The sequence below is a fragment of the Ursus maritimus genome, unplaced genomic scaffold (assembly GCF_017311325.1).
Source record: "Ursus maritimus isolate PB19 unplaced genomic scaffold, ASM1731132v1 scaffold_6, whole genome shotgun sequence".
In the NCBI taxonomy this organism is placed as follows: Eukaryota; Metazoa; Chordata; class Mammalia; order Carnivora; family Ursidae; genus Ursus; species Ursus maritimus.
The window spans coordinates 51,721,977-51,748,042 of record NW_024426774.1 but is presented as its reverse complement, the minus strand read 5'-3'; the positions used below and the strand labels follow the sequence as shown (position 1 = coordinate 51,748,042).

General features: G+C 43.5%; 1 protein-coding gene across 1 annotated transcript; it reads right to left on the bottom strand.

Annotated features, from left to right (window-relative positions):
- Nucleotides 1-205: 205 nt before the first annotated feature.
- On the bottom strand, nucleotides 206-6,017 carry BMP10 (bone morphogenetic protein 10). Its single transcript, XM_008699949.1, has 2 exons — nucleotides 5,684-6,017; nucleotides 206-1,146 (listed from the first exon to the last, which is right to left on the bottom strand). The coding sequence occupies exons 1-2, from the start codon at nucleotides 6,015-6,017 to the stop codon at nucleotides 206-208; spliced, it is 1,275 nt and encodes a 424-aa protein (XP_008698171.1).
- Nucleotides 6,018-26,066: the final 20,049 nt, after the last annotated feature.

Sequence of the window (26,066 nt, the reverse complement as noted above, 5' to 3'; positions counted from 1 at the left end):
CGGGAAATGGCAAGTCCAAAGAAAAACAGACTGGAAGGGAAGAGACTGTATTAGCAAAATATGCATTTCGTACAACAAACTGACCTGCCCATTTCCCTAAGGCAGCAAGCCTCTATGATCTGTACACGCGTATTAAATAATCTCATTAAATAGGAACACAAAATGTACACATTTACAGTTATTAAATAAGCCCAGGACTCCTCTTCTATCTACAGCCGCATTCGGAGACTGCCATGCCTTCATATTTGAACTTGTAGGTGACGACGCCCTTGTCTAGATAGAGGATGGAGATGGGCTCTAGCTTGGTGGGCACACAGCAGGCTTTGGAAGCCTTTTGGGAATTCTTGAGGTGGACCAAGGCCTGGATAATCGCATGTTTTGTGGGTGTGAGATGCTCTGCCAGGGGGTAGTTGCAAACCCCGCGGCATTCGTAGGCTTCGTATCCAGGTGGGGCGATGATCCAAGAGTCCCAGCCAATCTCCTTGAAGTCGATGTAGAGCGGGGTCCTCTTGCAGTAGTTGCCTTTAGCGTTCCTTCTGATGCGGGCAGTGGAGTCATAGATGATGTTTGACCTCATCTGCAGCAAAGCTTCTTCTCCCGGCCCACTGGAATAACCGTCCAGGCCCAAGCTGTCAAACTCGAGAAGCTGCTCGTGGTCGATCATTTCATTCAGTTCCTCCTTCTGCTCCTTCTCGCTGCTTTGGTCATCAGAAAACACGACAAGCAAGGGGACATGCTTATTCCGGGCACTGGTGTCTATTTCCAGTTGTCCCCTACTCGCATCCTCGGTTCCGTCGTGTCTGCTCTCGATGTGGACCTCCAGCTGGTGGGTGGATGAGCCCGACTTTTGCCAACGTCTAATGGCATCCGTGACATCAAAAGTCTCCCACTCACTGTTGGTTCCATAGATCTCCCCCGACACCAAGACCAGCATGCTTCTTCCACCCTCAGTGTCCCCTCTGCTCTCTAGTACCTCAAAAATGGTAATTTTCCTGTCTACTCCTTCATACATCATGCGATCTCTTTGTACCAGTGTGTACAACCTGAGTTCGGCCATGAGAACCTCTTCATGGTGAGGAATGGACACATTGAAGAGGAGAGGGTATTTTCGGAGCCCATTGAAACTGGCTGGCTGCGAAAACAGATCTTGGGGAGGGGCGGAGAAAAGACAAAAATCAGATTCGTAGTGTGTCACAAAGAAAAACAGATGCTTATTTATGCAATAAGAGGGCCTGTCTGTGCGGGAAGCTTGAGACAGAGAAATGAGGGTGATGACCGAAGAAAACAGATGCAATGTTAGCCTTCTCCGATAGAAAATACTGAAAGGTCAACGGTAGAATGCTAAACTGACTTAAGCTGCCAAGACTAAGATGGAAAGTGGTTGCCTAAGGAATGGGAGAGCACTCTCCCAGCCTTGCTTGCATAGCTTATCAGCCACAGAATTACAGAGCTGGGAGGGACCCTGGAGATTGTGCAAGCAAGCCCCCAATTATCCTAACCAGTAAAAAGCCGTCAATGGAACATGGGGTGGTTGTCGTTTTTGGAAGCTTTTCAGGGATGAGCGCTTCATGGCTTCTCATATTTGCATTCATAATGGGTGAAGATTCCCCACATGGTTGGCTGAGCACTGGTCTTCCTCAAAGGCCTCCATGTAGATCAGGGGTTTGTAAACTATAGCCCATGGGCCATACTGGGCCTGCCACCTATTTCTGGAAATAAAGGATCAGGGGAACACGGCCTGGCCCATTGCACTACAATGTCAGATTTGGTCCACTCATGGCCCACAAAACCTAAAATGCTTACTATCTGTCTGACCCTTTACAGAAGAGTTTCCTGACTCCTCCTCTAGGCACCAAAGTCTGACAAGGTCAACAAGCTAGGCATAAACCAAGGGGGTCACTGAGGTTGAATTTTGGGTGTGTGGACTTCGACAAGGTGGAATGGGAGAAAATGAACCTTGGAATAGATTGGTTGCTATAGTCTTGTACCCTTAACAACTGGCATGGAGGTTGGCACTAAGAATCACTCAGAATGTTCATGAAATGAGTTGTTAAAGGTTCTTTAGTCTCAGAAGCACACCTCCAGATATTATCACGTTGACTTCCTGAGAATTTTATAGGAGCCCCAAACTCCTGTACACTTGCCCCACGTAATACATGACTGCAGAATATCCCTGAAGGCATCTGCCATCCATCAACGGGTTCCACACACCAGAGTGCTAGGGACCACCAATGGAGGGGGTCTCTATCACCTTTGGCAGTGTTTTCCCAACTGTATACCCAATTCATTATTTTACTAGGGTCCCTGTTCCAGGTTGTACTCTTTCATATTTTTCTTCAACGTTATATGATTATTTTTATACTTAATATCTCTTTTAGGCCTGTCTTAAGCAACAACACTCATGAAATGAGGGGATTGAGGGGATTGTCATGTGGATTTTTTTCTGATCCACATTAATGAAAATATATAATAATTTCACATGACTCACAGCTTTCTCTGTGAAGCGTACCACTTAAAATCATCTCATACACTGCCAGTGGGAACTACTGTTCAATGAGATGAATTCAAACTCTCTAGCATGACTCTGAAAACTACGACCAGGCCTCAACCTCTTAATCTAATCATAGTTCCCATTCATCCCCTATAGCGCATGGAACATTGTAATTGAACAATTGATATTTGTTGGAAGGTTCAAGAAATTGTAAACCATCCTATTTGGAGTAGACCGATGTTGTCACCATTTGCCCAAACACTCCTTCGCCTTGCTATATACTGCACCTCTGGAGATGTGTTTCTGACGTGGCAAGCCTTCTCCCCTCCCCACCTCTCTAGCTGTGAGCCCTCCTTGTGAGATGTTCCCTTCTTCACCTCCCTATGATTCACTGCCTTCTGGGTCACTTGAATATTTACTCTTTTTTTTAAAGTTTTTATTTAAATTCTAGTTAGTTAACATATAGTGCAATATTGGCTTCAGGAGTAGGATTTAGTGATTCCAATATTTACGCTCTGTATCTCGCCTTTGAGCTTTGCCATTTACATCCTTACATTTCAGTTTTCTTTTTATGAATGGGTCTTCCCAACCAGATTGCCATCATGCTGGCAGGTAGCCCAGCTTAAGCTCCTTCTACGCTTCCAAGCTACCACGATGTCTTAAACAGAGGCAATGTTTTCAAAATGTTGACTAGTTGATGATTCTGGACATCAAATCAAATTGATTTATGGGCATGGCATAGGTCCTTAACACATCAATTAACTTGGGAGTTGTCCCCTCGTATGAGAATAGAGAGACTTGACTCTCCTTGGACAGGGAGCATGAGAAGACCAAAAATAGGGGAGTAGACTAGTCGCTCCATCCACGAGAAAAGTGTAGAATAAAAGCTCATGGTAGTGGGAGGAAGGAATTAATTACAAAGGAGCCCAAGGAGACTTTTGGTGGTGGTGAATGTGTTCACTATCTTGATTGTGGTAATGGTTTCAGAGGATGTTTCTATGTGCCAAGACCTGTCAAATTATACACTTCAAATATGTGCAGTTTACTGTATGTCAATTATACTTGAATAAAGCTGTTAAAAAAATAAGCTCACTCTGCATGGGCAAACATACAAAGTTGTAGATGGAAGTGTTGCATTCTAGGCAAGGGAACTGATGTTCGCTGAGTGTATTTAAACGTGCCAGTGTTTTGCAAACACTGTTTCGTTTAGTTCTTACAATGACTATTTATTGCCATTGTGTTAATTTTACATCAGAAGAAATCAAGCTTCCACGCAGAGGACGGACTTCCCCAAGACGACAAAGCGAGGTCAGAAGTGGTGGGAATTAAAGTCGTGTTTTTTCTACTTTAGAGGTGCATTTGTTTTCCCTAGATCAGTTCGATTTGGAGGAGGGTTTTTTTGGTTTTGGTTTTGGGGGGCAGGGCGAGTTTGGTCTTTGTCTCCTAGGCGGCTGCACTGTGCAGACCCAAAGAGTCGAAAGAGAGAGGAACAGCCACTAGAGCCAGCCCAGTGCAGGACTGACGCCCTCAGAGCTGTGCGTTCCACCGCAGACCGGTAGATGTGCGGGCAGCAGGGGTGTCCACAGACGGATCCCCTCCTGATTTCGCTGGTCTCCAATAATAAGAGCCTCTGTAAACTCCACTTCCTGACCTGCAGCATGCAAATCCTCTACAGGAGAAGTGAAAACTAAAAAAAACTTCTGTTTTCTCTAGGGATGTGAACACTTTCCCACCCACGCTCTGAGCCAGGCACCCAGGGCTCAGTGCTCAGAAGTGCCAGGAAGGGTTCCCATGGAATGAGGCTATTTATTTTCCATTCAGACTCACCCCCAAAAGGAATCTGTAATTTCAGTTTGCCGTTTCCATTATGTTACTAAATGTTACTGAGTAACATTTCCAATGTGTTACTAAATACCTAAAATTTTGGCAGCTATCTACATTTTAAAGGCAAATGGTGTCTTCAGGACTGATCAATACCCACTCCACGTTTCCTCTAATGCCTACAATTTAAGGAATTCCTTAGTAATAACTGTTTGCTCAGCAATTCATCGTAAATGCAGTGCTTTCTTACCTTTTTGAAATCGCTCAGTTGTGTTACATAGCTATATTACCCCCAATTTACAGATGAGAAAATTGAGGTTCAGAGAAATTAAGCTAATTATCCACAACTACTCAGTCAACCCTGGCTCAAAATTCCGAATCCTAAGCTATTTCTTCGCTACCGCCTTTCTGCTTTTAAGAACAGCTGGCCAACATCAATCAAAACCCTCTTTTGTATCTGGTTAATGACAATGGTAAATATTAAAGAATTCATTTCTTTGGACCCAGATCTTTTACTATGCATATTAATTAATATATATTAATATATAAATAATATATAATGTTAATATATATATTAATATATATATACATATGTGTGTGTGTGTATGTATTTTTTGCCTCCTGGCACCACAGTCAATAGAAGACTGACTTGCTAGGTCATACATTTAGTCCCTGAATAAAGCTGGGGGAGCTGACATCGTTTTCCTGCTGATATTTAAAGCTTGCGCATTGCTCTTCATGAAGACACTGAAATAAGCTGGATCCTTAACTGGGCCGTGCATACTTCCTGGACATTACAAACAGTGATTCAAGGATGGACACATCACACAAACACAACGATACTTTAGGAAGAACCTCTAAAATTCAAATTTTCATCCTGTCTGAAAATTTCTTAAATAAGGTCAGAAAATGGAAACACATTCAAAGTTTGAGTGAAGTACAAGTCATGACTTTTGGTTTTTGTCTATTTTCACTCTAAGTAGAAGCTGACAAATTTTTTTAGTCAATTAAAAGACAAATGGAAACTGAGACCTATTTGGAAAATGACAAAGGTATAGTAGTAACCCAACAGTAATTTCTTGTTATTACTTGCGGTTCAAATTTAAAAATTTTAAAGACTAAATTATGATGTCAGAACGGTAGACACTTCATGACTTTGGATTAAAAGATATTCTTTAGTACCTTTTAATAACATTTGGGAAATGACCATGAAAATGGTATAGACCAAAATGAGCATTGTTTTTGAGTATCTGTGTAGATACACCCTTACACAGACGTATCCACCCTTATCTATATTATTTCTGTGCCCTGTAAATTATCGCTTCTTGAAAAAAATCCAAGCCAAATTTCATCAATAAAATGTAAACTCACCTTCGTTCTTAAAACTCCTAATGATGTTGGCAGAGGGCATGGCGGTCCGATCTGTGGCAAATTTGTTGTAGAGCTCCAGCATGTACTCCGGGGGGTCCACCTTGGCTGAATCCTGCGAGGGGATGTCAGATAGGTTCAGTGTCTTGAGAAATTCATTTTTCATGCTCTGCAGCAATGTGTTAAAGTCGACCCCATCTTGCTCTGAGAAGACATCGTCGAAGAGGGGCATATCTTCTTCCAGAGGCGACTGCTCCAGGCTCATGATGGGGCTGCCAGAAACCGAATGAGCCACCAAGCAGAAGAGAGCGCACAGCTGCAGGGCCAGAGAACCCATGACTCTGCTCAAGCCCCCAGGCCAACCCAGGAAGGTTTAGCTCTCCTGGGCTCTAAGTGGCAGTTTTATCTTGTGGAGAGTTAATGTCTCGTGTCACTGGAGACAAGTTTGGAAACTCTTCGCCTCTCTCCCCCTCCCCCCCACCACTCTTCCTCTGCCCCCAAAAGTCAGGTTGCAGTAATTGGATAACAAAATCCCCTCTAGGGGCCTAGCCTTTCTTATCTCCCTAGTGTAAACTTGTGCACCAGATTTTGTTTCTATCTCGCGATCCTTTTTTCTTTTAATGAGCATTTTATAAACATTTCCACATTCTGACACTGCCTAAGAGATAGGACAATTTTCTCCTTGCAGAAGCTCTGCTTCTCTTCCTTTCAATTCACTTCCTTTTGGCAGGAATGCCTGAATTCTGCTTTTATGTGGTTCGCTTTCACACATGCATAGAATAGATACGAAGAATCCACGCCATACACACCAGCGGGACCACGCATTAACTCAAGTGCTGGGGTTTCCATCTTCGTATCAGCAGTGCTGAAGAAAGACCAAATACCCAACACCTCCAAGTGAAGTTGATAGATATAAATGCATTTCCATAAATTTCTAGAAGCTTACATTTTTAGAAACAGGGAAGTATAAACTTCGTGGTCAAGGGCCTTTTTCATACAGATCTGATCTGGCTAAGTGGCTTTTGAAAAATAGGGTGAGTGTGTAATTATAATAGCAACTCAAATTTATTAGGTGCTTTCCTATAAACAGGCGTTGTGCTGTGCGCTTTACATCTATCACCAAATGTGCTCCCTACAATAACCCCATTATTATGCCCATCGCACATATGGGTCACGAAGGGTCCATAACTTGCCAGGGGTCACAGAGCCGCAACGTGGTAGAGTCGGGATTTGAACCTAGGCATTCCGACGCTTATGAAAAGGAAAAAACAATCAGACTTTGAAACCAGTGTTCCCGGAGACGGAGGCAAGGGCAGAGATGCTGCAAAGCTAAGTCCCAGCCTCGCCCTTCCCCAGAGTCTACGGTCAGGAGGCAATGATTTACGGCTGGGTGTGGAGCTCAGGTCCTTCCCCCAGGTGTTGAGTTACGAGGATGACAAAATCTCTGCCCATTCTGTCTTTATGGCTACATCAAATGGATCAGGTGCCTCCAGGTAAAAATTTGGCAAACCACTGCAGCAGCCCCTGGCCGAGAACTTACGTTAAGGATATAATAGGAAAACATGTTTGCGACCTTGCGGGCTTCAGTGTCAATGTCAGAGCCAAGCGACCGGGAACGATCGGCTGGCATACCGGCCGGGAACATCAGCTCGCCCAGCGGCCAGGAACGCTCGGCCTGCCCACCGGCGGGGAACTCGAGGCTTGTCCAACAGTTGGGAACGCCCAACTCGTTCAGGGCAGAACACTGCTGATTGCTCTTGACAATAGCCCGCAGGGTCCATAGAAACATGTTTAAGAATAGGCCCCACTTGCTAAACGTTACATCATCTGATCCCCTGACCTTCCCCGTGATGTACCACTATCCCGTGACCTTCCCCGTGATGTACTACTATTCTCTAGGATGTAATGCGGATCACTCCCTTGATTGTTTTCGATTGTGATTGTTTTTGATTGTTGCCAATAAATACGCGAAGTTGCAGCTGTTCGGGGCCATCGCACTCGTGGTGGTCGTCCCCTGCACCCATGCTCTTTTTCGCAAGCTAACCTGTCTATGCCTCCTCCTTCTCCCGAGCCAACGGGGCGTGGCAACGTGGGCGGGGCCGCGGCGCTGCAGGCGGGGCCGTGGCAAACCACATTATTGGGCAGATGAAAAATGCCAAATGCCTTTGTCTGAGAAACAGTGTTGAAATTGATTGTGTGTCTGGTTTAAGGAAGAAGAACCAGGGGCGCCTGGGTAGCGCAGTCGTTAAGCGTCTGCCTTCAGCTCAGGGCGTGATCCCCGTGTTCCAGCATCGAGTCCCACATCGGGCTCCTCCGCTGGGAGCCTGCTTCTTCCTCTCCCACTCCCCCTGCTGTGTTCCCTCTCTCGCTGGCTATCTCTGTCAAATAAATAAATAAATAATCTTAAAAAAAAGAAAGAAAGAAAGAAAGAAAGAAAGAAAAAAGAACCAAGTTCATCTCACTTTGCAGCCCCAGTTAGTGGTGGTGGCGGCTTGGCTAGTTGTGATGGTCCTGTGGATGACTGCAGGGAGTGCTTCCTCCCGAGAGGCAGTGGGACTAGTGTCTCCTGACTTGTTCAGTGCACTGCCTGTGCAATTCGGGTGCCCAGCACTGTGTTCGGGAGGCTGTGTCTCGGTATTTGGCACGCTGGAATACTCTCTCAGTTTCTGAGTTATATTTTCCAACGTTTGCCCCGATTAGGTTAGCTACAGTATCTTCACTAGCCTTTTTCCTGTAAGCCCGCTACAGAACCGTCTTCTGATTCTTTCCTCCCCTAAAATGTAAGTTTACAATGGTTTTTTTGAACTACTGTAGAAAGACTTGGATTTTGAGGAAAAGTCTCTCCTCACAATTGTCCCTTTATTTAGTAGCTGTTGATTTTGATTCAGTGCTGTCTTGGTGAGAGCTCCTGCTCCTACAGTAAAAAGATAGTTGTAGACTGAAAATAGATTGTACCCTAACAGGTCCACAAGTGAGTGAGTCCCACCCGTCCTGCGGGTGGGCTTTACCGTGAGGTTCCTGACAGCATACCAGCAGGCTTGTATCGTGTCCTGCATCAAAACAAGCACCCGTTTCTCTTCACACACACACAGATGTCAACGCACACTCCAAAACTCTGAATGGCAGGCATGTGCGTGTAACTGCCACAGGACAGCCGAGTAAGTGGAGGCACTTACAGCCGGGGCGCACGGGCTTCACGGGTCAGGAAGAGGCACGGACATCCCGCCTTGCCGAGTTCCAGCTCTTCCCATTCTAGGGCGGGAGACGGGCGATTGAGATTTACACCCTGGACTTGGTGTTAGAGGAACTGTTGGGGTTGAATATTTGGACTGGTCTCTGCATCATAAATGTGTGTATTTTGGCTGAATTAAAGATAAAATAGGAAAATGTCTATAATCATATCTCAATGCCTATGACTTCTTGAAATGCAAGGTCCTTAAGCCCCACACATGTGCTGGCGTGGAGGAGGAAGGAGATTGGGCTCCGAGCACGGAGGAAGGGGGAAGAAGCTTCCACCCTCTTCTAGCCCTGGGATACCTTGCATTTCACCTGCAGTCTCTAGCCCCATGACTTTACCTAGAAGCTTTTCCAGATGGCTCTCATCTGACTTTAAAAGATCCAAATATCTCCACACTCTTTTCCCAATCTCGATTTTCTGGACACAATCGATTCCACTCATTTGGGATATGTTATAATTCATTTAGAGTGGACGGAAGATGACTATTTGGCTGAGCCAAAGATGAAAGACATGTCTAGATATTTTAAGTGAACCCCCACGGGTGGAAAGTGAAATAGTAACTACATATCACGCTTTTCAATCCTACTGCAAAATGCTCCCAAGTCTCTGCTTTACAAAGTTTGGGGCCAACTTTTGAGACTAGTTCTAATAGCTGTACATACCTAAAGGATCTGACTGAACTGCCTTGGATTCTCAAGGGGATCTGCGATCCCGGGAAGGCTGAATCCTTTGGACAACACCCGTGTGAATTCTGCTTTGCCGGTTAGGACCAAACAGCTCCTGAATAAATGTGATCAACAAAATTCTCCAGGCTGACCAAAGGTCAGTGAAGTTAGGAGGGCTTTGAACGTGACTCCAGGGCTTTGGAACCACTTGCACCTTGGACCCCACTTCAGAAGAACGACACTGCTTTTGCTAACGACTCAGGAATTTTCAGGACTTTGAGGTATCCCTTCTCAAACCAGGTATGATAATAATAATATCTAGTAAGCTATATAGCAGGTCCCAACCAATCAAAACAGATTATGAGCTAGAGTGCCCGAGTGAGATCCCAGAAACCTCAAGAGGCACTTACCGAGCTCTAGATCCTGGGGAGGGTGGGGTGGGATGCTGGGGGCGGGGCTTGGGCAGCAGCGATTTACCAGTCTGTATGGGAATGTTTCGATATTTTAGCCTACACATTACTACATATTACTGCTGTACGATGTATAACAGGTGAATACAAGTATCGCCTCAAATTCCTAAGCCAGAGCTCTGCAAGCTGCATGCTGTCAGCAGCTGCTAACTCCGCATGAGGACGGAGAGCCTGCACATTTTACTCCCTTGCCTGTTACTAGAATCTGCTCTCTGGCTGCCCTCTTGCTCTCCAGCCCAGATCTCGCCCGCCGTACCCAGACCTAGGCAACCATGTGGGCTGCCTCTGCCCCTCAGATGGCTCGGAGAGCTCCTGCCCTTCTCCTCTGATAGCATCTGCCCCAGCACCTCCTCCAAGCTGCCTCCATAGTCACATTTCTCATCAATCCAGATTTCAGAGCCTGCATTATCAGTCGGGGAAGCGTTCCCTTACCTCTTCTGACCCCCCAACATTTAGGTTGCTACTTACCTGAGGCTTATCAGTCGGCCAAGTGGTTCTCACACAGCAACACACAGGGGCCATCTTCTCAACTCAGCTCCCCCAACGTCTATGATTTACCTCTTTCCTTCTGTAACCTTCCACATGGACTCTTCATTCGCCAAGGAGGCCTCTCGTGTGAATTCTCATCAATAATTAGGCTAGCAATAAAAAAATTCAGGCCTTTGTCTTTCCTTCAAGATTTCTTGTGCGCACCTACTATGTGCCAGGGACTGTTCAAAAACAAAACCTGAAGAAAATGGACCAAACCCGTGACCTTGTAGAGGTTACTTTCCAGCTGGGAGAAGAGAGACAACAAACAAATATACAAATAAAGGGCTGTTGGGTGGTGATCAAGACTGCGGAAAAAACACATCAAAGTAAGGGGATAAGAAATACCAAGGGCAAGGGGTTGCTGTTTCACTGTCAAGGCCAGGGAAGGCCCCCCAGGTGGAGATGAGGGCACCAGCCATGCAGGCCCACGAAGGAAGAGCGTTGCAGGCAGAGAGAACAGCTGCGCAGACTCCGAAGGGACAACAGGTTTGCGAGGTGTAAGCATCAGTGAGAAGGTCAGGACGGTTATTAAAGTCAAGTGAGGGGGCGAGTTATAGAAGATGAGGTCTAAGGGTAAGAAGGGGCTGGACCAATTGCGAAGTCATGGATTTTTTTTTTTTTAATAGTCATACAATACAGATACGCAACTTTGCTTTTTCCTTTCTGTCACTGACTGTTCCATCTTAAGGGTGTTTCATGTTGCCATGTGGTCTTCACAACCATTAATCTATTAATACATTTGCTAACTTCAAATGTGAGTCTGAAAAAGAGAAACCGTGAAGTGGCCAAATACTGTTTATTCTCCGTAGAACGCCCCGCGCTCAGAGGCCCGTGGAAAGTAATAGTCTGTGCCACGTCACCTCTTGCCTGGATTGTGGTAATAGGCTCCTAACTGCTTCTGTCCTCACCTCCCAGCAGTTTAGTCTCAGCCTGGCACCTAGATCCTGATATGACATCGTCTCATCACTCCTTTCCTCACTCAGAGAAAAAGGCAACGGTCTTACAAAAGCCCTCATGGCCCTCCATTACCTCTCTGGGGTCCTTGCCTCCTGCTAACTCCACGCCGGCCCCGGTGGCCTCCCTGGTATTGTTTAAACACCTCATGCGTGTTCTTGCTTTAGGGCCTTTGCTTCAAAGGCTCCTCTGCCTGAAACAACCTTCCCCCTCCCCCCACATAAGCCCTCTCACCCCCTTCAAGTCCTTGTTCAGAAGGAACCTCCTCCAGGAAGCCTGCCCTGAACACCCGATTCAAAATGGCAGCTTGCCAAGCAATCTTAAACCTACTTACCTGCTCTAACGTTTCTTACCACCTCCCAACATAAGATACAATTTATTAATATAGTTTGTACATGGTTTTCTGTCTGACTTTCTCTGCCACCCACTCCTTATTCCTTGGCAAGACCACGTGCTCCACATGGTCAAGGATCCTGGTTTTGTTCACCTATTTATTATAAGTGCCTAGGGTTTTACCTGGAGCATAGTAGTTAATACATAGTCATTGAAGGAATAAATCATAGCAAACATTCAAATATTCTCTTCCTTAGATTACTTACAGTGATGTCATAAAAGCACAAATGCCACTTAAAATAAATATCCATTATTAAAGTCGGCACGCATTTTCTTGAGACCCACTCTCTGTATCTAGATGAGTTTTTATACCATGGTACACCTCTCATCTAAAACCTCACAAAAAATTAATTTATTATTCTAAAATCTTATTATCATATACACAAAAGGTTTGTATAAAGTATTAAAAAAAGTGTGAAGAAAATAATAAAACTGATATAACCGTGTATCCACCACCCAGTTTAAAAGTGGAAAAAGCCAGTCACCTTTAAAACCTACAGTGAGGGGCGCCTGGGTGGCTCAGTCGGTTAAGTGTCCACCTTCAGCTCAGGTCATGACCCAGGGTCCTGGGATCGAGCCCTGTGTCAGGCTCCCTGCTCAGCGGGGAGTCTGCTTCTCCTTCTCCCTCTAACCCTCCCCCTGCTTGTGCTATCTCTGTTTCTCTCTCTCAAATAAATAGGTAAAATCTTAAAAAAAAAAAAAAAAAAAAACCCTACAGTGAAACACTTCCCAATGTGTCTCCTTCTCAGCAGATGTGATTACCAGACCGAGTTTTCTGCTAATCAATCTGTTACATTTTTATGATTTACTACATACGAACAAATCCCTAAAAATACAAAGTTTAGTTTTGCCTATGTTAGCTTACATAGAAATCGAACCACCTCTAAGTTCTCTTGTATGACTTGATGTTTGTATTCAACGGGATGTTTTTTGATGCACGTAGGTCCGTGTATGTAGCTGTGGTTCGTTGATTTCCACCATTGCATAGTTATGAGTTTTATAAATATATAAAGATTTTATTTGTCCATCACACTGTTGATAGACACTTGGATTGTTTCTTTTTTCCCCATTCCATACTGTGCTACTATGAAAAATCTCATTGCCAAAGTGTTTTCCCAAATGATTTTCCCAGTTCTGTTTCTCACGGGAGGAGTTCTGTTGTTCCCCATCCTTGCCAACACATGTGTTGGTTAACTTCAAGGACTCCGGTTGAGGCTTAGGGGCTCTCTCTTCTGTTGCTCTCCCCATTCATTCCTGGCATCTGCAACAGAGCATGAGATCGTCTTCTGGACGAAAGGCAGAGTTTGAGTTGAGAAGCAAGCACTTATTTAAAATATTGTGTTGGCTCCCACAGTTCTATGATGAATGATTCAACCCGTGTAAATCATGATACCCAGGAGCAAAAAATGTTATTGGGAGACAGGAAAGGAGACTTACATAAATGTAACAACATTCCAAGTTCATGAATAAGAAGACAATGTAATAAAGTTGTCAATATTCCCTAAATCACTACATAGTGTCGATCAAATTTCAATCACAATCCTAAGAGGACTTTAAATAGAACTTGAAAAGATAGCCCTAATTTTTAAATGTAGGAGCAAAGGGTTAAGAATAGCTAACATACTCTTGGAGAATTCGAGGAGAGACTTTTCTTACCAAATATTAAAATCCATTAAAAATCAGCAATAATGGGGGCACCTGGGTGGCTCAGTCATTAAGCCTCTGCCTTTGGCTCAGGGCGTGATCCCAGAACGAGCCCCGCATCGGGCTCCCTGCTCTGCTGGGAGCCTGCTTCTTCCTCTCCCACTCCCCCTGCTTGTGTTCCCTCTCTCACTGGCTGTCTCTCTCTGTCAAATAAATAAATAAAATCTTTAAAAAAAAAATCAGCAATAATGAAGATGGTGTTGCATTGTTATAGAAATAGATCAAAACAGAAAAGAGTCTGGCAAAAGACTCACAAATAGGAAAAAATGATATACATAATGGCTGGCATTTTGCAGGTAATTGGGAAAAATATCAGTGATTTGATAAATGGTGCTGGGATTATTTATTGGAAATATTGATAGCCTACTTCACTCTTTATGCAAAAATAAAATCCAGTTGGATTAAGGCCTTGCTATGAAAGAACAATTTTGGACTTTGTCTTGGTGCTCCAGAGGCCTTGGGGAGAAGTTCTGGGAGAAGGGTGCCTTTCCTCCTAGGAGCTAGTACCCCATTGGCGACCTCCAACTCTTGGAAATAACAAGAAGATAAATGGTTATCTTATCCTCCTTTGCTCAAAAAAGGAGAAAAGACAGCCCCATATTTAGAAGAAGTATATAAATTGATATTACCCATCAAATATTACCCATCTTTGTCTCCAAAGAGACAAAATGTTATTATGATTATCAGCTCAAAAAAAGGCTTCACCAAGAATTTCTTAGAATAGTGAGTTCCCCAATTATATTTTACATTGAGTTTTTTCTCCTTTCAGAAACACATTTATTCATGGAGCGAGGCAAGCTTTTGCATGTTTCAGAAGATTACATTAAATGTATCTTAAGTAACGTTTTCATAGTTCTCTGAAGCTAACAAAATCTTTTTTTGGCATGTGCTTCTTAAGTAGTAAATGCTAAAAATGAAAACGCCCGCTGACCTAGGAGATCCTGCGAGTGGCATAGACTGTCCATCAGCGTGCTCTTGGGATCACTCGAGGTGTTTGACAGCTGCGCTAAGCAACCATCCAGGGTGCAAAGACAAAGACGTAAACCCAGCCAGGGCGCTCTGCCACCACACTGAGATAAGTCAAGCCCTTTAACACCAGAGGCTGCTAAGGGTTTATTCCACACTCTCAGCGAGATAAGCTGCCATTCACGCCTCACAAGACACTCAGATCTGGAAAGCAGCTCAGAGGAAAAACTAAGAGATGTGAATAAGTCTAATTATTTCGGGGAAGGAAATTAGTAGATTTCTGGTTGTTTGGACTCCAGTTCCATGAAGAACCATGAAAAGCATGTCTGCCGGGCTTTCCAAACACGGTAATGTGGAACAGGGGAGAGGAATAACCCCAGGGTCCTTCATTAAAGTCGCATTGCGTGTCAGCCATTTGCCCCCATGATCCGAGCCTCATTTTGTTACGGTGGCATGTGCTTCCCCATTTTACAGATGAAACTGAGGTCCAAATGATTAAATGAATCCCCCTGATGTCATAGACATTGGAGATTGGAGAAACTTGGATTTCAACTCACTACTCCCTCCAGGTTGTCCAAACGGGCTGATGGTCCATATGGTTGGGCTCTGAAAAGGTGGACAAGACATGATATGAAACCTTGACTGCATGGTTATATGCATAAATCAGGTATAGAGTGCTGGACTTCTCTGTACTAGCTGTTAATGTGGTTTCCCTGAAGTCTGAGTGCACACTTTAATGTTTTTAGCTGTCCTAGGGTGGTTCCAACTTCAAACGTTCTGTCCTCTTTCCCCAGGACAAGCAAAATATGAGTCTCCCCCCCCTTTTTTTTTTCACTAAGAAAATGTGGTGAGGCACCTGGGTGGCTCAGTCGTTACGGGGCTGCCTTCGGCTCAGGTCAGGATCCCAGGGTCCTGGGATCGAGCCCCGCATCGGGCTCCCTGCTCAGCGGGAAGCCAGCTTCTCCCTCTCCCACTCCCCCTGCTTGTGTTCCCTCTCTCGCTGTGTCTCTCTCTGTCAAATAAAATCTTCAAAAAAAAAAAAAAAGAATGAAAAGAAAGAAAGAAAAGAAAATGTGGTCACGTTGTCTGTAGAATTCAGCATACATACATTTTGTACACACATTCCCTCTTTGAGATCACCACCAGGACCTTCCCTAGACAGCTGCGAGGTCAGGGCAAACACACTCATGATAGTGAACTTGGAAAGTGACTAGTGTAAGATGATGGATACCTGGAAGAAAAAAAACAAACATGGTTTTATTTAAAAAGATTCATTTCCACCAAACCACTTTGTGAATCTCAGTGTCCTAGTCTGAGAATGCATGACCATATGGAATGTTACAAAAGTAACCCCTTACTCACCAGTTTCAGGAGCCACCGAGGCAAATCCTAGAGCTGAGAATCGTTGCCTCTCCAAGTGGGAAGGAACACCAGAGGTCAGCCCAGCTGGCCTCAGACACTCTGCAGGAAGAGAGAAGGAAGGAGAGAGCAATCACTGAGACCCCCTTATCAATGGGCAGCCACTCTTCTGAATACTTTCACTTGACAAGTTCAGAAGGTTGCGTGCCAGAGGGCTTCTTGGAGAAGGTCTTCCGTATCAGAGTGATAGCCTGAGTATGTTGTGACAGCACCGTTGCTGGGCAGCATGCATTTCCTCGTGAAATCACAGTCTGCATGTGACCCATCTTCATTAAATGTCATGCATACAACAAAGGAAAAAAGAAACTTGAAGCCACAAATAATTTTTGGACTTAGGTAATGTTGGAACAGCAAATCTATTTATGGAATCAAACTTCTGGTTTCAAAAAGAAAGGGGATGGTCACTTCTGCCTTAAAAGGCTTCATTACCCCCAAGAAAATGTCTTTTCGTTATTTCCCTTCAATGGAAAAAGGTCAGGTTACAGAGTCAAGTTCCAATCTAATCATATGATGTCATAAGACAGCAATTCTGTTTAAACAATCTTTACAAAGCAATGTGAATATATGACTGGAAAAATGACAAAGTGAATTTTAGATAAGTACCTTCAATGAAGCATGTTCTGGTACAATTTACTTGGTGTGGAGGTCCAGGAGACCAAAGCCATTGATATGGTTGTTCGCATGCTGTCCAAAATTATTATTAGTGAGCTATCTATCAAGGCTTTGTGTTTCGGACTTGTTGGTTAATTACCTCTGGGGATTTTGTGCAGTTGGGATTGATAACAGCATCTATAAGGAATTCTAGTGAAGGATAACAACAGAATTCTTTAAATAGCCAACCAGACAGCTAGATGGAGTTTGGCTAGATGAATAATAGAAAATTGTAGGACTTTTTAAAGGAGATTTCTCCCGTCACCTGATTCTGACACTCTTACCACACAGCAATCATCGACTTAGCTAACATGAAACACAGGAGTAATAAAGCCAAGTGACCAATTTGTGATAAAAAAGATCCCAAAATATGCAGACCCAAGCTGTTATTCCAGGCACAAGAATGGTCATTCTCTGTTGCATGGTTAACATACTTGCGAGTTCTATCAGCTTCCCTGAGATAAGGTTAGAATGCCTGTCTTCTTGAATACCACGGACAACTTGAGGGCAGAGGCTCTATTCCATTCATTTATCCTTAGAACCTAGTATGAAGCTTGGCACAACCTTTGAGGAAGGTCTCTGTAGATGCATTCTAACCCCTAAAAGCACTTATATCTCTTCCCTCTTGCCATCATCTTCTGTCCTGCCCTACTACTCTCCTATAGCTACCTACTTTCCTTCCTAAGGGGTCTCTTTGGAAAATATTGAGGTTCTCTTCTTGACCATTTCTTTATGGATTGAGTGTCTTAGTCATATTGGCCGGGGTTGGACTCATGGGAATTCTGGTCCTCCAAGTATCAGGTGGGTGAGACCCGAAGGGTCTGGGCATCCTCTAATTAGGAGGGCACATCCTTCCCAACCCCCGACTCCCTTCCCTAGGTCTTCAAGATGAAGGTCTCTGGACTCCTTTTTGTTCTTAATGTGTTTTCTATATAGTCATTTTTCTTCTCCAATGGATTGGATTGTGATCCAAAGGGAGACAAGGAGACTGTGCTGCCCCCGAAGCTTTGAACCTGCAGAGAAAAGGCATTCCTCTGCCTGGTCCAGTCCAGCTCTCTGGGAGACTATATTAGGTTTGGGGCAAAATCCTCATGGAAATAAAATTATTTTGGTTGGAGCATCCCCCCTGCTCCATAAATGTTGCTCTCTGGAACTTGCGGTGGTGACATCAGGCAGCTCTCTGAGGAGTCAGGAATCTTGAGCCCCAGCCAGAGGCAACTTATCATGGCTAATAAGTCATCATTCACCACCAGCACTAGAACAAATGTTTATTAAGCACCTACACCGTGTAACGCACAGTGGCACGAGGCTGGCCACACTGACAGACATTACAATAACAATAAGAGGCTGCTATTTATTTAGGTCCTTCTCTGTGCCCGGCATTGAGTCCCATGCTTTATGTTCATTCTCTCATCCAATGGTCCTCCAAACCCTATGATCAAGGTGCTATCATCATCTCCATTTTACGGATGAAGAATCTGGTCGGAGGGCCGGGAAGAGGAAGATCTAAGATCAACACCAGCTATGTTGGGTCGCAAAGCCCAGGCACTCCCTTCAACACCGCATCCCCCAAGAGGGAGTGACTGGATAGAGGGACGCAGGTGACAAAGACAGCACAGCCGGGAGAAGGAGGAGAAGTCATAGAGAGAGGAACATTGTCTATGACAGAGGGAGAGAGGAAAAGATGGAGGCAGCTATAGCCACATGTGAGGTGGTAGAAGTTAGAGAATTTCATCCTTAAAAGCCTCCATTTCCTCCCAGAAGTGAGAGGCAATGTCATCTGGTGAGTGAGATGAGTGTAAGGACAGGGGTGACGATGGTGACGATGAGAATAATAATAACAATAATAGAAAATATGGAGTCCACCGTGTGTCTAACAATACTCTAATTTCTTTACGTGAGTGATTTGTTTTCATTCTCACAATTCCAAAAGACAGGCATCATTTTGCATTCCAGGAAACCGAGGCTCAAAGAGATGGTATAATAGACCTACCGTGGAACACGTACCAGGTGGTGGAACCGGGACTTTAACCCAGACAGTCTGCCTCCAGAGCCCAAGTCGCTGAGGAGAAAGTGAGAAGCCTTGTGGGGACACATGGAAAGATAACTCTTCACTTACTTTTCACTTTAAAGATAAAAATTGGAACAGTAGTGGTCTGAGAGTTGGCGTGGGGGGCAATTCTTCCCGTAGCACACTTGACCTGAAAACGGGACAGCAAGGCCACCAGTTGTCAAGGAGGTAGCTGACCCTGAAGTTCAAGAGACAAATGACTTGTGGAGTTTCCACAAGGATGCCACGTCATATACGTGTGAAGCATTTTAGGTTCCAAAATTTTGACTTAGTGAACAATACAGTTCAACACCTATGTTAACCCCAACCTTCATGACCATCACTAAAACATATCATTTCCCTCCATCAGATATAGTAAAATATAACAGCAATTTCAAGCAACCTCTATAGACTCTTAACTGGTCCATACAAGTAAGACCACAGCCATTTCCATTTTTACTAAAGCCAACTGCACTTTGAATTTCAGTAATGCTGTAAACTTCGGGAGTGAGCTGGGCCTGCAGAACCCCAGGGACGGCAGCAAATACTGTGGGCTGCTGTGAGAGGGTGCATGCCCTCACCTCAGGGCTCGAGGCGGCCCTCAGGGGAAATAGCCAGTGTTCAGCCCTGAGAAGCGGGTGGGGGAGGGCCGCTGGGAGGGAGGATGGCAAGGGCCAGAGGCCTGGGGAGAAGGCTTCTCTGGGGAGGAGATAAAGATGGGCTCCTGCTTTATTTCCTTGACTACTTGCTCTTCTTTACTTGGTATGGAGCCAATGAGAGGTTAATTTCCCAATAGAATGTTCTTCTTTCAGGGCTGGATTCTTGCAGATCACTCAAGCGTAGTATTAATTAAATTAATGGACACATCAAGTAAGAATTGGTAAAACGCTTTAACACGACCTTCACTTTTCTTCTTCTTTTTTTTTAACCAGTATTGCTGCCGTTTCTCTGCGTCCATGTGCTCCTCCCCTTCCCTTCCAGCCAATGTCCCATGGCTCCCACCCAAGGTCACAGACTCCCGTGGCCTGCACACACTGGCACGCTGCTTTCTGTGCTCCACAGAAGGAAACTTCTGCAGGGCCTCAGGCCCTCTGTGGGGTGCTCAACGAGCACGCGGCTTCCAGGCCTTCTCCTTTCACAGGTGTGTACGTGGTGATGCTGACGGTGTCGTGGTCCTCCCATGTCAGCTGTTAATTAAATCTGCAAATTTCTACGTTTTTTATTCCTAGGCAATTCCTTTGAAACTGTGAAGATTTTATTTTCACCTTCGTGGCTGGAAAACACAATTTAAAATGTATTGCCCAGAGTCAGACACAATTTAGCCTAAGGACTTCTTGCTGTTTCAAGTGTAACTCTGTGGTCAGAAAACCTTGATCTTTGCTCTGATCAGGCAATTTTCTTAATCCCTCAAAGCCTTACTTTTGTCATCAATTAATAAGGGGAAATGGTGCTGGGAAATAATAAGGCCTGGTTCTAGTCCTTGCTATTACGAACGTAGAGATCAGTTCAGCTCCACGCTTCGAAACTATTCTCCCCTTTTAGGTAAATCTTGTTTCAAAATGTAATATCTTGTCTATCTTTTATCATGTCCTAAGTTATGAATCAAATCCTTTTGAAAACTTGGAAATTATTTTAAATGATTAAATGAATACACAGTTAACTCTTTTATTTAATGAGAAGGTGTCATTCATTGGAATGGCCCATTTCATTTATGCCGGCTAATGTAGCTACTAGAATATTCCACACAAGAGAAGCTCAAACCCCGAACTCCAATCAGGTCTCCATTTTGTGTCGTAAACATGAAAAAAGTCAGTGAAAAGTGCAGTCTGCACACCCAGGAGAAATGTGTTGTGTCTGCCAGCCTGTCCTCTCGTGGCTGCGTGGGTGTGAATGATATGACCAGAGTCAACAGAGGTAAGGTGAAGGAGTCAGGGTATGAGACCTCCACAACCTTTACAGTATGGGCTTAGGAGTCATTTATTTGCTGTGACCCCTCTCCCTCCTACCTTCTTTCCTTCCTCCATTTTATCCTTCTTTTTTCCTTCTCTTACCTCCTTCCATCTTCCCTCCCTTCCTTCCTAAATATATGGTTTGAGTGTTTGGGGTTGTTAAACTGGTTGTAAAACAGTACTCCCCACCCATTTCCATGTCATTGGACCCTCACAGTCACCCTGTGGAATAAGTAGGACAGACAAAATCATCTTCTTTATATAAACAGGGAAACCAAGATGCCAAAAGATGAAATGACCCTTCCCAGATAAAACCCTTGTCAAAGACCTCTTACAGTGACCCTGAAAGTCAAGAGTGAGGGCTCACAGTTACACTGGGTCTAAACTAAGGAGAACAAGGAACTAGGCAGGGATTTTTTTTTTTTTTTGTAAGTAAAAAAATGTGCTGGGCAGCATCAGAACAATAAATTTAGTAGGTTGGTTAATGGTTTTAGTAACTTCAGACACTTGCTATAGGTTTCAATATTCTATAGAATGTTTGCTGACAGTAGTTTAACACTTGGAATCAGGCAAAACTAGGCACAATGACATCCAATCTCCCTCATATATACAACACCTGACTTTCCTCTACGTCAATCTACAAACAGTTCTCTATGTCTCATGTAAGCCCGAACATAAGGTAGTTCCCCTGTTTTTCTAATGAAAGATGAAAAAAGCGTAGACTGGGGGGAAGGCATCTTGAATACATATCTTTTAAGAACATAGATGAAACTGTCCAATGCTTCCTTGTTATTTCATTTAATAATTTTAATGTGCATATGTTTAAAGTGTTACAGAAAATAAAACACGAGTTTAAAATTGTTTCCATTTTCACATTTTTCAAAATTGCATTCAAACTCTCTGCAGGAATCTTCAATGTCAGTGTCATCACGTGAGCCATTTTGGGGGTCATTTAGCACTGGTCTGCGACCACCCCCTGAGACACCGGCAACGTCAGCCTGCCCCTAGAAAACCGATCCCAAATATGAATTTGGGTAACACTGGCTGTTAGTCATTTTTTCCCTATGCTGTATGTTTATGAGCTGCCTCAGTAACCTCTTATTTTATTGGTTTTTAAGCAGATCTTTAAAAGGTTTCTTTTTTTTTTTTCCTTCTAACATTCAACGGTTGCAATTGGGAAGCATGCTTCCAGGAATAATGACAAAATTTGGGTTAATTTCTTTGCCTCTGTTTTTAAAAACTGAATTCAAACAGACAGACCTCAATAAATATCCATCTGAGGCCATTGCACTGTCCAAGCAGTATTTCATGGGTCAAAAGAAAGTGACTGTTGAGACAGTCACTGCAGCACGAGGCTTTGTGAGGGCTCAGGATTTCAGTCGCCCTTTCAGAGCAGCTGACATTTAGACCTCTGAATTGGGATTATTTCAGAATGGACCATGTATGGGGGAAAAGGTGGATAATGACAGTCATTCCAGGGAAGGCAGAAAGGAGGATCTCGATTGGAAACTAATTTTAGTTATCCTGCCCATGCTCAAGCCCCTGTCACCCTCCTCTGTATCTCTCCGCTCCCTGAATGGCTCTCTCGTGTAGCAGGCAATGCGTGATGGCATTTATGGGCATCTTCGCGACGCTCTTCCCAGAACGCTTTGAAAGAACTCAGCATTGCCCTTTGGTACCAATGACTTACGAGAACGACCTGTAGCATTCCATTGCCCAAAGAGCATTGATAGATGTCAGAACTCTGAAATAGCCACAGGAGCAGTTGCCAGCACGCATCTTGCGAGCAGAACTTATAGAGTGATGGATTACGATGCCAGAACTTGGGGAAAGTGTACTCATCACAAGATGGAGTCAAGTGGTTCACACATTGGTGTTTTATCAGTTGTTGACCGTTGTTAGTAAACGCAGACGTATCCTACCAAGCAGATCGCCTCTGCCCCCAAACTGCCTGAATCACTGATGCAGTAAAAAAAAAAACCTCTTTAATGTCGGGGCTTGAACTCACAACCCTGAGATCAAGACGTGAGCCGAGATCAAGAGTTGAATGCTTGATGGACTGAGCCACCCAGGTGCCCGGATGCTGTAGAACTCTGACTACAATGTATTAGTCAAGATGGGACCCATTCATAGTCCACCTATCTCTTCTACTGACATTTCATATGGCTACTCAATCTCCATGGGCATGTATCTCATCTCTTAACTAGTTTATGGTTGGGTCCTGGGACTGTCTGAGGCCTTCTGGAAAGAGAAGAGCTTACCATGGAAACAACAGTCTTGTCCAACAGGTTGAAGATTCTTGGTAGTGATCAGAGATTACTCCCTAAAGGGGAATTGAATGGAGCGTTTTTCAGAACCTCTGGAAACAGAATCAGATGGAGGTGGTGCCCAATAGGAGACATTACAGTGTGAGGGGACAATGATCTGTACCCTTTGGAATATAAAAGAAAGATAAAGAAGGGTTTCCATTACTTGGGCATTTTTTATTAGCATTCATCATTCCTTTCTCCACCCTCCAATTTTGTTAAGCACACACTACACACCAGACACTTGGCTAAGAACTTCTCTATTACTTAGCCATTACTTTCTCTCCGATTCTGTTAGTATTTTCTTTAGTACAACTATTTAGAGCATAGTCTTTTTGGGTCACAGCGTGTTTTGTGTATCATGCAATAAGAACTTGAACTGATCACTGGAACTTTCTGAGACTCTGTTTTCTCATCTATAAAATGGAGGTCAAGGGGTGCCTGGTTGACTCAGTCAGTGGAGGATGCAACTCGTGATCTCAGTGTTGTGAGTTCAAGACCCATGTTGGGTGTAGAGATTACTTAAAAAATAAAATCTTAAAAATAAACAAACAAACAAACAAACAAATAAATAAATAAAATGGAGAGCAAAACACTCCCTACCTTGTGGGGTTGTTGTGAGACTAAATAAGATTATGCCTATAAAACAGTTTAAGCCCAACGTGGGTGAATGGTAAGTATTCACTATCACTGTTTAGTGCAAGTTTTTCATTTTCTATTAGATTGAGCCATTTGAAACTGCCATTTTTGTATGTCAAAAATAGTAGAATGTTGGTAACTTTATATGGTTCAACTTCATGTATGGTGTGTTTCCTAGAAGGACTTATGTTGGTTGTCATTACAGTTGAGGAAACTAATGTCCTAAACAGTGTAAATAAGGAAAGGACTATGTTATCCAAAGACTGGAGGTCTTTTACAAGTTCGTTTCTAATTGTAAGTTTATTTCATTCAGGATTACACTTCTTTGTACAACTGAGCACTCAAGGCTCTCTACATAGGAGATGATTAATAAATATTAGAGTAATGAATTTATATATATAAAATACATGAGCTTTAGGAAACAGGGAACTACTTTTTTAAAAAAAAATCACCTTATTTCTGGAGCGCCTCAGTGGCCCAGTGGGTTAAGCATCCAACTCTAAATTTCAGCTCAGGTCATGATCTCAAGGTTGTGAGATCAAGCCACTCTTAAGATTCTCTCTCCCTCTGCCCCTCCTTGTCCCTCCCCTGCTCTCTCTCTCTCTCTTTCTCTCCCTCTAAATAAATTAGAAAAAAGATTTCTTGACTTAAAAAAAAATCACCCTATTTCTTTGGTTATAAAACTCCATTTCTGATACCTAAGATCAAGTTGACACAATCATTTCAAAAACATGAATAAAGTGAATATTTCTGATTTGAGTTGACCTGGTTGAGTTTGGGAATTAGATCTATCATATAGAAACCATTTCACTGCAATCCAGTGATTCCTGATGAAAAATAAGGCCGTGCAAACCACAGCATGGAAATGGGTGTTAGGGTAAGGGTGAGGATTGCAGTCATATCTCTACTCCTCTCCAAGAAAGAAAGAAAGAAAGAAAGAAAGAAAGAAAGAAAGAAAGAAAGAAAGGAAAGAAAGAAAGAAAGAAAGAAAGAAAGAAAGAAAGAAAGAAGAAAGAAAAGAAAAAGAAGAAGAAAAAGAAAAAGAAAAAGAAAGAAAAGAGATCCCAGATCAGAAATAAAAGAAGCTAGGGATGAGGGCACCATACAAAATCAAAGGAAGCTTAGGTTCTCCACGCCTCAACCCACAAGCTAAGCAGCTTTCCTGCTAGGTCTAAAATCACCCATAATACGAAATGCAACTTTGGTCCCTGGTTTTGGTCCAGAGGAAACAGTAAAGTAATGACTGGTTGCTTTGATGTGTGATCCCTGGATGTACTCTCAGGTGAGTTCCAGTGAAAGGCAAATTTAATACATAAATGTGAATTTAAAATATACATTAGGAGGGTGTTTGCAAACCTATAGAGACAGAAAGTAGATTAGTGGTTACAAGGGGATGGGTGGAGGTGAGGACCCCTAAAGGGTGTGAGGTTTCTTTTTGTGGTATTGGAAAGGTTCTGAAGTTGCATAGCTCTGTGACTTTCCTAAAAAGCACTGGATTATACACTTTCAGTGGGTGAGTGATATCGTACGTGAATTGTATCTCAATGGAACTCTTTAAAAAAGCAAAGGAAAAAGTGGAAGAGAAATGTATTTTACAAACCTCTACCTCTAGCATGAAGATATATAACCTTGGTAAGCATTTTGGTGTGCAAGTCTTCTAGACTTTTTGCCACGCTCTAAGACCTGTTTAGTAGCCTGTCTTTTTAAACTTAACAACGTAATTTGCATATTTTTATGCCAATGTACATTGACATCATCTCATTAAATGGCTGCATAAGACTCCATTTATTTACATATACCTACATTCGCTTAGCCAATATCTTATGATTCAATATTTAGCTTGTTTCCTCTTCTTTTCTTTACTAGTCACATACTTCTTTGCACCTACAAAAATTAACAAGGAGAATCTCTGATAAACAGACCGACGAACCCATAACACGTCAGTGGCACAAGCAGAAAAGTTGACTTTTTTCTTGCTTTTCATGCAGAGCACACGTATAAACATGGTCTCTATGATACAGAAACACTTAACTGCACGCCGGGCACAGGGCTTTGTGCTGCCGATGTTACAGATCACACTCCTCTCTCTCTAGCTCAGCCTTGAATTACCACTTCATGGGCAATATTTCTAATTCCTCTTAGGTAATAATTCAAGATAATAGCTTATCTTACACCAGACAGTAGTTCATTTCCTACGGCATATTTTGCTCTCATAGCCTACACCGCAGAATCCAAGACTGTTAGTGCCCACAAATCACCCATCACAGCCCTACATCATTATACTGTAGATATGAAACCGTAGGCAGAAAGACGTTTAATGCCTTTTCCCAGATGACTTGGTCAGTCTCTAACAGAGCTGAGATTTGAACCCAACTCTTTGAAAGGGCAGAGCATGTCCACCATGTCCCATGGGCATCCCACAGCTAATTCCTGCTCTGTGAGATCTCCCCT